This window comes from Carassius gibelio, chromosome A23 (genome assembly GCF_023724105.1).
Source record: "Carassius gibelio isolate Cgi1373 ecotype wild population from Czech Republic chromosome A23, carGib1.2-hapl.c, whole genome shotgun sequence".
Lineage (NCBI taxonomy): Eukaryota > Metazoa > Chordata > Actinopteri > Cypriniformes > Cyprinidae > Carassius > Carassius gibelio.
Genome location: NC_068393.1, coordinates 8,427,536 through 8,440,834, shown reverse-complemented (window position 1 = coordinate 8,440,834; position 13,299 = coordinate 8,427,536). Strand labels below are relative to the sequence as shown.

Sequence of the window (13,299 nt, the reverse complement as noted above, 5' to 3'; positions counted from 1 at the left end):
AAACTTACATCCGAAGCAAAAATCTATTCGAAAATCAAACAAAAAGATAAAGGTACAAGACTGTACTTAACAGCTTTAGTAAGGGAAAGAACTACAGTCCCATGAAGCACTGCGAATAACAATCGATTTAAAAATGGAGAAACATAAAACTATTAATTTAAAGGTTGTTGATTATACCAAAAGAAAATGTATTTTAAGTCTATGTGCTTATATATACAATATACTACTCTTCAGGTGTATTGACAGTATAGCTTTTCCCTGCAGAGCTTTTTTTTGGCACAATCTGTGGGTCAAGACTCTCTGATTGGTAATACAGCATCATGGGTAATGTAGTTTTTCACCACAAATTCAGCTGTTAAATACAATTATTATAAACATAAGTTGAAATAATGCAAACGAATGGCTTCAACAAAAGCATATACCATCAATCAACAGAAGGTCTGTCTCAAAAAGCTTTACGAGTTATTGTTAAAAATCAATTTCCCTCTGCAGAAAATTAAATTGTTTTATCTTCCAATTTCTGACTGCACTTTCTGAAATAATAGAAAAGTCATCACAACTACTAAATAACCTAAAAGTTTTGAAAGTATGAAGTTATGTACTAACTTCGCAATCTGGGAATGAGATGAGACTTCGTAAAAGTGCTCAAACTTTTGACTGGTAGAGTATCTGCATACAACACACACTGAATGCTTATGCATTAATAGAACTACTATATCAGTGATGGGATGAGTTTGGCGACGACTATCAGAACTGACCTGTCATGTGGGACGGGGATGATGGAGGACGTGTGCGGGTGCGGTGTGTCGGGAGATGGCTCCCCTGGCCCTCTCAGTGGGCTCCAGGCCTCCATGTGGATTTGGTCTTGTAGCCTGAAGCCATTCAGGATCAGGCGATGAGCAGTGCAGCCGTGTTTAAGGACCCTACCCGAGCTCTGTTCGTCCTCCTCTCTGCCACATGCAAACTAAAAAACAAAAGAGACATATCATTTTGCTTTATCAGTTATGACGTGTGTCCAAAGGGGAAATGAAACAAAAATAAAATTATATTTGGTTTTAGCTGCATAGTAATATTTTTTTGGAAACATTATTTATGATAGCTGTTCATAGATCTAAGGAAAATGTTTGACAAGCACAGTTTTCTCTCCATGTTGACCTCTTAAAAACGAACGAAAGATGGAACTGGACATGCTGAAGGGCCCTTCTTTTAAAAGCCAAATGTGAATCATGATTTGCTACTGCTAATTAATAAGAGGTGATATTAGAGACACTCTTTCTGGAGAACAATTCACTGGAATTTTTTTTTACATAATTTGCATAGTCTGAGATCCTGAGTCATTAATACTTTTGATTCCAATTTCCAATTTCCAACTAAAACCAAAAAAAAAATTATATATATATATATTTATATAAATATATATATATATATATATATATATATATATATATATATATATATATATATACATATATATAAATATATATAAATATAAACTGATGTTTATATACATGCGCACACGCACACAGATACATATAACTAATATATATATACAGTACAGACCAAAAGTTTGGACACACTTCTCATTCAAAGAGTTTTCTTTATTTTCATGACTATGTAAATTGTAGAGTCACACTGAAGGCATCAAGGGCTATTTGAGCAAGAAGGAGAGTGATGGGGTGCTGCGCCAGATGACCTGGCCTCCACAGTCACCGGACCTGAACCCAATCGAGATGGTTTAGGGGTGAGCTGGACCGCAGACAGAAGGCAAAAGGGCCAACAAGTGCTAAGCATCTCTCGGGGAACTCCTTCAAGACTGTTGGAAGACCATTTCAGGTGACTACCTCTTGAAGCTCATCAAGAGAACGCCAAGAGTGTGCAAAGCAGTAATCAAAGCAAAAAGTGGCTACTTTGAAGAACCTACAATATGACATTTTCAGTTGTTTTACACTTTTTTGTTATGTTCCAGTAGCTCAATTGGTAGAGCATTGCGCTATCAAGGAGAGGCATCCAGCTGCAGCCCCGCAGACTCACTTCTTGCTAGACACCAGTGGATGGACACCAGTGGATGGACAGCAGACGTCATTTCCGTATCGTCATTCACTTTTCAATTTTAACGCGCCATATAGATGTCAGCGGTAAGAAAAAATAATAAACTGTTGATGATTTATAGGTCATGTCAGAATTCAAATGCACAAACTAGCTAGTTAAAAAAAAACGTCTTGTTTTCAAGGTACTGTGTCGTGTTTTTTAAAGGTATAAGTGAACTCTGGTGTGCCTCAATTCTAGAGCTAACGTTAGGTTGCTACAATAGATTTTCCAATTAAATCGTTCTTTGAGTGGTATGATTTAATATTGTAAACATGTTTTTTATTCACTTGGATGTGTGAAGATTGTACCCAGTTAACGAGATCTCTTAGAACAGTCTTGGTAGAGAATAGTCTAAAATGCTAGGTTGTCTATGCACACGAGAGTTTGTTAGCTAACTATGTTTTTTTATTTTTAGTTGAAGTAGTACTTTTCCCTATGCAGGTGTAAATGCCTGATGTTTAATATGTTTATGATGATGTTTAAAGTGCTTTGGTGGCCATGGGTCTGTTGAAAGCGCTATATAGCCTTATTTACCATTTTACATATTTTGTATAGGAGAATGTTGACATTTATATAAGTTTTTTTGTTTTGTTTTGTTACCACACTATTTTTTACAGTCCATCTACCACACACAATTTTCAACCTACATTATCAGTTCCTTTATTTTATTTTTTTTAGTTTTTAATTGGATTTTTGTAAACTCTTATGAATTATAAGGTACTACCGGTATTTCATATGTGTCACTATACTTATTACGTAAACAATCTATTAATACTACCCTCTTCTTTTAGGCAAATCGCATTAGTGTGCGTAAAGGGACGGAGCTACCACCAATACAGAAATACACAGAGTCTGCAGCCGGTATCACTGCCCGCTGTGCAATTCAAACACAGTGGGGTAGTGTGGAAACAGAAGACGTGGAGACCTGCGAGGGTTTTATAGAGACCCTGAATTTCCTGAGCATTGCCCAGACTGCCAGTTTTAGGGGGCAGGAATGAGGTGTGGTGTGCACAGTGTGCAATCATTTATTTGGAACTGTTCATGTTTTATTTTCTCTTGCAATAGGGACTTCCCCCACAACCTTAAGGAGCCTGACTGTGGCATCTTCATTCTGATGGTCAGATTTGACAAATTTTACTAATTAGATTGTGTAATTTCCAATAAATATTGCAAAACCATGAAGTGTTTATTTGATCTGGATTGTTTGGTAAATTGTCTGATCATGTGAATCTACGTATATTTTAAAAACAGAAGTGGTTACATTTACAAAAAATAAATAAAAAATAAGGATTGAATATCCAAATGGGCAAGCTAAAAAACTGTGGTCAATTAACATGTACAAGTCTGTTGTATTGACAAAACGTTATAGTCCATTGATCTAGGCTGAATTTAAGTCACAAAAAATAGTGATATGATCTGAACAATATATATTTTCAAGGTGGTTCTTGTGAATGCAGTTTGCATGAATTATTGATGTTATAATATTAAGTGTATTATTGAGAATTGTTTTATGTAAAGAGATATGATAAAGATAATATTTCAATTTGCACACAGTTTTTATATTATATATTTTAAGTCATAAAAGTAAAATGACAATACGGAAAAGACGTGTGCAATTAAGCCTGCAAAGAATGCTGTCAATCCACTGGTGAAAACAGAAAATAAATATGCTGTCTATCCAGAGGTGAAAACTAAATATCTGTCTATCCAGAGGAGAAAATATAAAATAAATATACTGTCTATCCAGAGGTGAAAACAGAAAATAAATATGCTCTCTATCCAGAGGTGAAAATATAAAATAAATATACTGTCTATCCAGAGGTGAAAACAGAAAATAAATATACTGTCAATCCAGAGGTGAAAACAGAAAATAAATATACTGTCTATCCAGAGGTGAAAATATAAAATAAATATACTGTCCATCCAGAGGTGAAAATATAAAATAAAAAAATGTCAATCCAGAGGTGAAAATATAAAATAAAAAAATGTCAATCCAGAGGTGAAAATATAAAATAAATATATGTCAATCCAGAGGTGAAAATATAAAATAAATATATGTCAATCCAGAGGTGAAAATATAAAATAAATATACTGTCTATCCAGAGGTGAAAATATAAAATAAATATGCTGTCTATCCAGAGGTGAAAATATAAAATAAAAAAATGTCAATCCAGAGGTGAAAATATAAAATAAATATATGTCAATCCAGAGGTGAAAATATAAAATAAATATATGTCAATCCAGAGGTGAAAATATAAAATAAATATATGTCAATCCAGAGGTGAAAATATAAAATAAATATATGTCAATCCAGAGGTGAAAATATAAAATAAATATGCTGTCTATCCAGAGGTGAAAATATAAAATAAAAAAATGTCAATCCAGAGGTGAAAATATAAAATAAATATGCTGTCAATCCAGAGGTGAAAATATAAAATAAATATATGTCAATCCAGAGGTGAAAATATAAAATAAATATATGTCAATCCAGAGGTGAAAATATAAAATAAATATGCTGTCTATCCAGAGGTGAAAATATAAAATAAAAAAATGTCAATCCAGAGGTGAAAATATAAAATAAATATATGTCAATCCAGAGGTGAAAATATAAAATAAATATGCTGTCAATCCAGAGGTGAAAATATAAAATAAAAAAATGTCAATCCAGAGGTGAAAATATAAAATAAATATATGTCAATCCAGAGGTGAAAATATAAAATAAATATGCTGTCTATCCAGAGGTGAAAATATAAAATAAAAAAATGTCAATCCAGAGGTGAAAATATAAAATAAATATATGTCAATCCAGAGGTGAAAATATAAAATAAAAAAATGTCAATCCAGAGGTGAAAATATAAAATAAAAAAATGTCAATCCAGAGGTGAAAATATAAAATAAATATATGTCAATCCAGAGGTGAAAATATAAAAATAAATATGCTGTCTATCCAGAGGTGAAAATATAAAATAAAAAAATGTCTATCCAGAGGTGAAAATATAAAATAAATATACTGTCTATCCAGAGGTGAGAAATAAATATTCTGTCTATCCAGAGGTGAAAATATAAAATAAATGTCTATCCAGAGGTGAGAAATAAATATTCTGTCTATCCAGAGGTGAAAATATAAAATAAATATATCTCAATCCAGAGGTGAATATAAGAAATAAAATTGCTGTCCATCGAGTGGTGAAAACGGAAATTAGCGGCGAAACGGAAATGACGTAGGCGGTCTATCCACTGGTGTCCAGCCACTGGTGTCTAGCCGGAGGTGAGTCTGCGGGGCTGCAGCTGGATGCTATTGCTATCAAGTGCAAGGATGGGGGTTCGATTCCCCGGGAACACATGATAAGAAAAAATGTATATCCTGAATGCACTGTAACTCGCTTTGGACAAAAGTGTCTGCTAATCGCATTACTTTTAAATGTAATATATAATTCCACATGTGTTAATTCATAGTTTTGATGCCTTCAGTGTGAATCTACAATTATCATAGTCATGAAAATAAAGAAAACTCTTTGAATGAGAAGGTGTGTCCAAACTTTTGGTCTGTACTGTATAATGACAAAAAAAAAAACACCACAAAATGACTACTACTGGACTAAAAACAAGTAAAAACAAGGATGATATACAACGGGAAATATAATAATAAAAAATAATAAATAAATTATTATTAATATATGAATAATACATAATCAATTTCAGCCCTCAATAACTGCAGATTTTTGAGACCTTTGGAATCACAGAATCTGTTTATTTAAGCCACTGCTCAAACCTGATGAATGTATGCTAAAACCTAACAAACATGGACTAAAAGCATCAAAACTTCAATTTTGATTGCTCTTTATCTAAAATCTAGGGTCAAAGATTAAATTTAGTATAACGGTCTATACCAGCTTACTATCCTTCTCATTCCTGATTTGCCATATTAAATAATGAGTTATTACTCATTTTTACTATACTTACTTCTAATAACAAGTACTATTTTCACTTAAAGAATAAACAAACAGAAATGCAAAATATGTAGTACTTCCTGATAGCTTAAATGGGATTGAATAAATGCACGCACCCACGCCCCCAAAACTGCTCATGCATGTGTTTACAGTGCACAGACAGCGTTGTGTCGCGTTGACTGCGCTGCGGCCCACAGCGCACCAGATACAGCGCGCGTGCTCGCGGAAGGGGGCGTGTCGCGCTCATACACGCTCCTCAACAACATGCTTCTGAAGAGAACTGTGAACATGCTTCGGAAGGATCTGAACCACGCTTATGGTTACTTCACCCATAAACGATGCATGTACCGACTGTCAGTATAATAATAACAAACCACGACGTAAGTCACATATGGAAACACTCGTTTTTAATCAGAAAATATCCTAGAAAGCCATCACAAGAGGAGAAGCTAAACGGCGTTGCTGTAAAAACAACCCCTTCCGCCGGCTTCAGCTCACGGTAGATACAGCATGGGGGAGGGGAGAATCGCTTAAATGTACCAACCCCCTGCTTTTTTTTTTTTTTTTTTTTTTTTTTATAAACTTTGAACATGCAAGTTAAGTCGCCATCTTAAACTACGTGCAACGTAGACGACCGTGTAACTGCAACGATTAAACGAGATTGCATTTAATCCACAAGCAATTTCTCCATGCAGACTTGAGTTTTAATCGAAATGCATAGCTGACGTAGTACGACTGCACCGTTATTGTCGATCTGACTTTTATTTTATACATGCAAGATAAATAAAAAATGCACATAAATAAATAATAATAGGAAGAAAAAGTCTTAAATTAAAACGCATCACTTACCTTCTTATGGATGTAGTGCCTCTCTTTCGTTGGGGTATAATAATGTCCATTTGTAGAGATTTCCTTGCCAAAGTTCGTTAAAGCAGCTACGTGCAGCGCGTTTGTTTTGAGCGATCTCCCAGTGACGGGCTCGCCCCCTTCACGCGTGATGTCTCCGGCTCGAGGCTGCTCGAGGAGCCGCTTGGAACTCATTCTAACCTGGATCAAATGTGACTAAAGCAAAATCACCAGCGCTCGGTAGATTTTAGTGCTGAGCGGGATAAGATGCATTTAATAGTATTGAGAGACTACGACTCCCTACCGAGAGTGTATTTCACTACGGACTCTAAAAGCAGCCGGTAAAAATGGATAAAAATGATTGTTTTGCTTTTCTCTCTCGCAGAGCCTGACACCACGCCCACTCTATCCTGCGCGTGCAGCCAGGCGAGATTCGCTCAGCCCCGCCCCTCATTGATTCTGATTGGCCCTCGACATACATAAACATTCTATTTAGGCACGCGGCCATCGCAGATCTTCAGCTGATTGGTCGTTCGGGAAACGTCGGAATGGTTTTTTTCTTGAGTTTAGGAGGTGTGTCTCCATGGTTTGCCGGCCGGTACAGACAGAGAGAGGATGAGAGAAAAAAAACACCGGTAAAAATTGACGCACTTTCTAAAACGAATATATTCTCAGCTTGAATGTCTCTTTACGGCGAAACAAATCAATAAAAACACAACTTGTGGAGCCCATATGAACACAAACATGACTGAGAAATACTTTTAATGAGCATTCATGCGAGTTTCCCTGCTGAAAAAAAAAAAAAAAAACATCTCAAACCAGCCTGAACTGGTTTGCTGGTTTTAGTTGGCCCGTCAGCTTTAAAAGGGGTTTCAGGCATTTTCAGCCGGTCAGACTGGGAGATCAGCAACAGCTGTCCAGTCCGGGAGACCACCCTAAACCTGCCAAGACCAGCAAAGCTTAGCAAAAAAAAAAACAAACTTTTTTTCAGCATAGTTTTCGAGACCTCCATCCTATATGCATTTCTCACATAAAATGTTAATATGTAAAGCAAATAGCTTGACGTTGATTTTAAAACTAAACTGTATTCTCTGACCTTATAAACGAAATTACTATCAAAGCCTGTGTCCAGTACATAAAATAAAAATAAAACACGCAATTCTAAGTTTATATCTCACAATTGTGTAAAAATAAAAATCTGAATTCCAAGATATAAACTCTAAGAGTTCTGACTTTTTCCCCTCAGCAACTTCAAAAAAAAAAAAAAAAATCACAACAAAATTAAAAAGGTACATTTTTATCTCACATTTCTGAGTTGCAATGTTAAATAGTGATATAAAAATACACTCTTTTTATTATTTGTATTAACTCTCTTGCTAATTTTATTTAATTTGTCATTTGTTGGCTGAAGCAGGCTTTAACTAAAGCCTTTTAATATCTAATTCTTCAATAAACATAAACATGCATGCTAAATAGCAGTAGAATAATCAACACACAACCAGTCATAAGGTGCAACTTTATTAAAAAAGTAAAAACAAATATTCATATGAATTTTTTTATAGAAAACATTACAATCTTTTTCACAGAATATTACTAAACATATTTTATTTATTTTTTATTTTATTTTTTGTCTTCATACACTATTCTCTGCGTTACACTTTGGATGGACCACACATAGCCAAGGACATATGCTGGGGAAGCAGTGTTACAATGTACACACTTCACAACATATAACCTAAACAGCAGGAGAAGAAACCTTTCATTGCTTTTTAAAACATCAACACCAGAGCTTTTCTTTTATAATATAGTTATGTTGCATTGCATTATGCTCTATATACATGCGATTTGGTCTGTTTTGTCATGGTATAATGTCTATTTCTGTTTAACCACATATGATTGAGTGAACAAGAAGCATCACGTCAGTCAATACGTCTGTTGAATGCAAGCAAATGGATTTTTAATAGATATTTTATTTACATACTTGCCAATAAATATCTTATTTCGGGCATGTAATATCTCCGCCTCTTTTATGAACAAATGTGGTTGAAAAACCAATAAACCCTTGTGCAACCTGTACAAATCACACCCTGAAAGATCTAGTTTTCATCAAAAACAATGCACGGCTGGACGATCGGTTCTCCCAGCCTCACTCAGAAGTGACAACATCAAAAAACACAGATCGACCCTGCAATACAAAGCAAGCCTTGTGCTAGAAGGACAGATTCAGAAGTGGGAGGAACCCCCAAGCCAAAGCTAAAGTGGAGCACACTTCCTCCCTCAATACGGCAATCGTCATATCTCAAGGACTCATGTTAATAACGGCAGGGAGGGCTACAGTTGCTTTGAGACCAGATCCCCACTGTTTTAGACGAGTCCTGGACCAGATATGTGCTTTGTGCTCCCTGAGAAGATCCATAACCTCTCAGCAGCAGCCGTCTGTGGCGTCTCCACTTCCCATTTGGTGACCGGTATCCCCTATTTTTGGCACTATGTCTTTTAGTGAGAGGCACGGGAATGAATCATACATTATATCTGATGCACCAGAGAGAATAAAGAAAAAAACGAGAGCTTTTGTTTCCAGAAGCATGCATTGCGAGCAAGGAAATAGTTGCAGCCTATACTTGAACAGAACAGTGGAACAGGTGAATGGCAGTGATAGTAGCTTTCTCAACACGTTGCTACAAGTGGAAACGAGTTAACCAATACAGTTTTATAAGAAAATAGAGTGCCATAAAAATCTTTCATCTTGGTATATATTAAAACTGACATGACGAACCCAACGTTTCTCACCATAGGTTGCATGTGACATGAGGACAGTATCTTGGTTATTTATCCTTAGTGAACTCTATCTATCCATCCCTGAGCTGATAACTTGGCCCTCTCGAATCCCAAAATCCCTTTCCTTTGAGCCGTTCCTGTAGCCCTCCAACAGACTTTAATGATCTGAATATGCTGAGTATACTCGGTTAAGTAAAATAACCAACCATGCATTGGAGATGTTTTATTTCATGCCGATGGCCCTCTGAAGTCTTCTGGGATCATCTCGAATGGTTTCCCTTTGCAGAGGTTGCTGCATTGTGCTATCATATTCCCCGATCCCAAGCTCCCATAATGCATTTGGGAAAGGCATTGTTTACATTAGGATCAAGTCGCACAGACAGCCTAGAATATGAGACGTCCTTGCAAAAGACATTTGCTAGCAACCATAAGCCTTGTGCTGTGTTTTCCTTGGACACTGTCTCCATGAAATGCTGCTGGCTAAGCCAGCCGGAGGCCCAGCGAGCCGCGGAGCAGTGCTGGCACACACTGACCTGAGAACAGTGGATCGAGAGCGGCCCCGGCCAAACTAGAAGCATTTATTGCCCTCTGTACACACACCGCAATGTTCCAGCACACTGGCGCTACAAGCCTCATAAACTCTCATGTTAACAATGGCCATTGAAAATGACATGTTAACTAGGCTGAGGCATCCCGAAAAACCTTGTTTTGCTCTTTTTCTTTTCTTCTACCTTCTATTCTGTTAAAATTTCAAAAATGTCTTGTGAGAAACGAGTGGCATATCACTAAAACTACCTGACACATCCAAAGATTGGGCAGAAGTGGCATGCTATAGACAAAATAACCAAAAATCAAAAGAAATTCAAGAGCTAATGCACGTACACAGCCATAAAGTGACCTTTAAACAGGCTCACATGGAATCTGCACCTACAGTACCCCACACACATATATATATATAAATGCTTTTTCATAGCATAAAGTGTATTTTAGAAATCTATTCAAATAGAAATTACTTTAAACCGTAATATTTATCTATATTGCTGTTTTGACTATATTTTTTAATAAAAAAAAATGCTTCCTTGGAGGGCATAAGAGACTTAAAAATATTTATAATTAGTCAACCAGACCCAAAACTTTTGAACATTAGTGCATACTGTATATTATTATTATTATTATTATGTATTTTATTGTAAGGTAATAATAATGGTATCTAATGCATTCAGGTGACCAGGGAGCTTCATTAAACCCATTCTATCAGCATTAAATCAATTAAAGATAATTATCAGATTCTCCAAATTCAGTGGCAAAATAAATAAATAAATAAATACATACCTGCAGATTCCACCTGGGCCTGACTGCAAGTAACATGCATACTGAAAAAATGACCAGACATACCGTATGTACACCACCTAAACTGTCAGACTGCATACATGATGTTTAAGGTGGAAAACAAGAGAAGTTAACTCTGTGTTTTTTCAGCTAAACTAACACTGTGATGGTGGCTGGCCGTCTCAAGCGGAGAGAGCCAGTCAGGTGTGTTTTCAGAGCGGGAGGGGGTGAGGAAGAAGCTGACGTTTCATGTGCTCCCTGTGTTAATGTGCAGTGTGTGTATTGTGATCTTACACTGCCCATCAAAAGCTTGGAATAATCAAGATTTGTAAAATCTTTTTGGAAATCATTTCTTATGCTTACCAGGGGTGTATTATTGATGAAAATACAGTATATATTATGAATAATTATTACAATTTAAAACAACAGTTTTCTATTTGAATATATTTAAAATGTAATTTATTCCCGTGAGCCAAAGCTGTATTTCCAGCATCATTCCTCCAGTCTTCAGTGTCACATGATCCTTCAGAAATCTTTCTGATATGATGTTTTGCTGCTCAAGAATTATTATCAACTGCTGAAAATTCAGCTTCGCATCACAGGAATAAATAACATTTTAAAATAATCAAATGGAAGACATTTTAAATTGTAATAATATTTCACAATATTACTGTTTTAAATGTATTTTGGTGTCTTGGTGAGCACAAGAGGCTTCTTTTATGTTCAAAAACATAAAAAAAAAAATCTGTCTGGTACTGTATATAAATAATCAGATTCAAACTTGCCTGTGCTACAGTGAGTCTTAAAGTCATATTGATTTTAATCCTGCATTAAACTATCATTAGCAACTGTAGCATGGTGGAAAAATCAGTTTTGATCCCTGGATTTGGTGAGCATGCCTGTCAGCTAAAAACAGGTCTGGTTGTTCAGCCAATTCAGTGTTGTTCTGTCTGCATGAGTGCTGCGTCTGATTGTGCACTCCTATGGTAAGGATAAATATACATTGGTTGTGTGGTTGTGTAGGTTTGCGTGTGTTTGGCAGCTGTAGCCTGTGTATTTTTTCATTTGTGAGAACCAGAGGGCCGCAGTTGGTTTCCCCCCCTCTGTAGGTGTTTAATTCGATGGTTAAAGTCAGGCTTTTTTATAGCCCCGTAACGTACATTTCCATGCCGTCATTAAAGGTAAAGATAGTGGTGGTGCTCGCTGCGTTCGCGCCCTGCTTCACGTCGCCGATAGTCTCGTAAAAGTTCTCGCAGGTCATGGCTCTGCCCGGACCCTGTGCGGGTTTCTTTTTGGGCTTCAGCGTGTTGCTGGCCAGCTTCTCCCGTTTCCGGTGGGAGTCGATGGTGGCGTAGGCTGGGTCTGTCTCCTGCGCCAGGCCCCGGGGCCACGTCTTCTCGCCAACAGGTTCGTAGCAGGGCTCCTCGTGGGAGCTGCACCTCCCCCACGACTCGTCCCCTGCAGCACCGGGGGCAGGCCAGCCTGTGCTGCCCCGCTCCACCTCCTGGGACGCCGGCGGCCTGCTCTCCTCCTGGCTTTGACCCTGCTGGTGTTTCCTCTTCAGGGTCTTACAAACGGTAGAGTACATGTCGGAGATCTGAGGAAAGAGATAGAGAACCGCAGAATGAGAAACACTGAGGGGCCTGCCAAAGATCAGCTTTTGCCAAAGTGGATTTCGTAATAATAACCGCCCTGGGGCACATTCTCAAGTTACAGTTATAGTGCTGAAGCGGTTACAAAAAGCACACAGATTTCAGAACTTGCAAAGTTGATTTCCACCAGTAAATACCACTTGGCCATGCAGTAGCTAGTTGGATGCTTGCACCATCTTTATATTTGCTTCTAAGTCAACTCACCTTTATTTATATAATGCTTTATACAATACTGATTGTGTCAAAGCAGCTTTACAGTGGCAAACAGGAAACTAGTACTACTAGAAACTACACTGATTTTCAATGTTAGAAGAGGAAGAGTTAACACAACATAACCTCTAATATGCCTGAAGATGTAGCATGAGCGCTACACAGACGCCCACAGCGTTGAGTGTTTGACTCGTGTGTCATAGTGTGTGTGGTAACAGGACTCTGCTTGCACACAGCAGAAACATGACCCACTTTAGCCGTGCTGGACAGAGCCAGTGTAAACGCTCTTATCTGTTACCTAACCCGCAGATAAGCCTGTTAAACTTTCACCACAGCAGCCCACCGAGACGTCGTTAACCTCTCTAACCAGACAGGAGGTAAACGAGTGGGAAGATTTCCTTCTCTAACGTCCATGTGTGCTCTATTACGAGCGTGTGATTCATCGT

The 13,299-nt window shown here is 37.2% G+C and overlaps 2 protein-coding genes and 1 long non-coding RNA gene across 4 annotated transcripts in view; 1 reads left to right on the top strand and 2 right to left on the bottom strand.

The window, feature by feature from the left end:
• The window catches only part of LOC127944443 (zinc finger protein 704-like), a 54,997-nt gene extending 47,700 nt beyond the window's left edge, over positions 1–7,297 (bottom strand). The window contains exons 1-2 of one of the 2 annotated variants that reach the window (XM_052540358.1): positions 6,888–7,297; positions 759–964 (exon numbers count right to left, since the gene is read on the bottom strand). In XM_052540358.1, coding sequence (XP_052396318.1) covers positions 759–964; positions 6,888–7,079 — 398 coding nt within the window. In that variant the 5' untranslated portion in view covers positions 7,080–7,297. The remainder of the gene's footprint in view (positions 1–758; positions 965–6,887) is intronic. The other variant, XM_052540360.1, reaches the window with a different exon arrangement.
• LOC127944446 (uncharacterized) lies at positions 4,086–4,708 on the top strand. Its single transcript, XR_008150360.1, has 4 exons — positions 4,086–4,157; positions 4,265–4,404; positions 4,512–4,581; positions 4,653–4,708. It is a non-coding gene; the product is annotated as an uncharacterized LOC127944446 (long non-coding RNA).
• A 1,086-nt stretch (positions 7,298–8,383) lies between the features above and the next one.
• Positions 8,384–13,299, bottom strand: part of LOC127944836 (uncharacterized) — a 46,163-nt gene continuing 41,247 nt past the window's right edge. Inside the window, exon 7 of the mRNA XM_052541141.1 lies at positions 8,384–12,588. Within this exon, the coding sequence (XP_052397101.1) occupies positions 12,133–12,588 (456 nt within the window). The 3' untranslated portion in view covers positions 8,384–12,132. The remainder of the gene's footprint in view (positions 12,589–13,299) is intronic.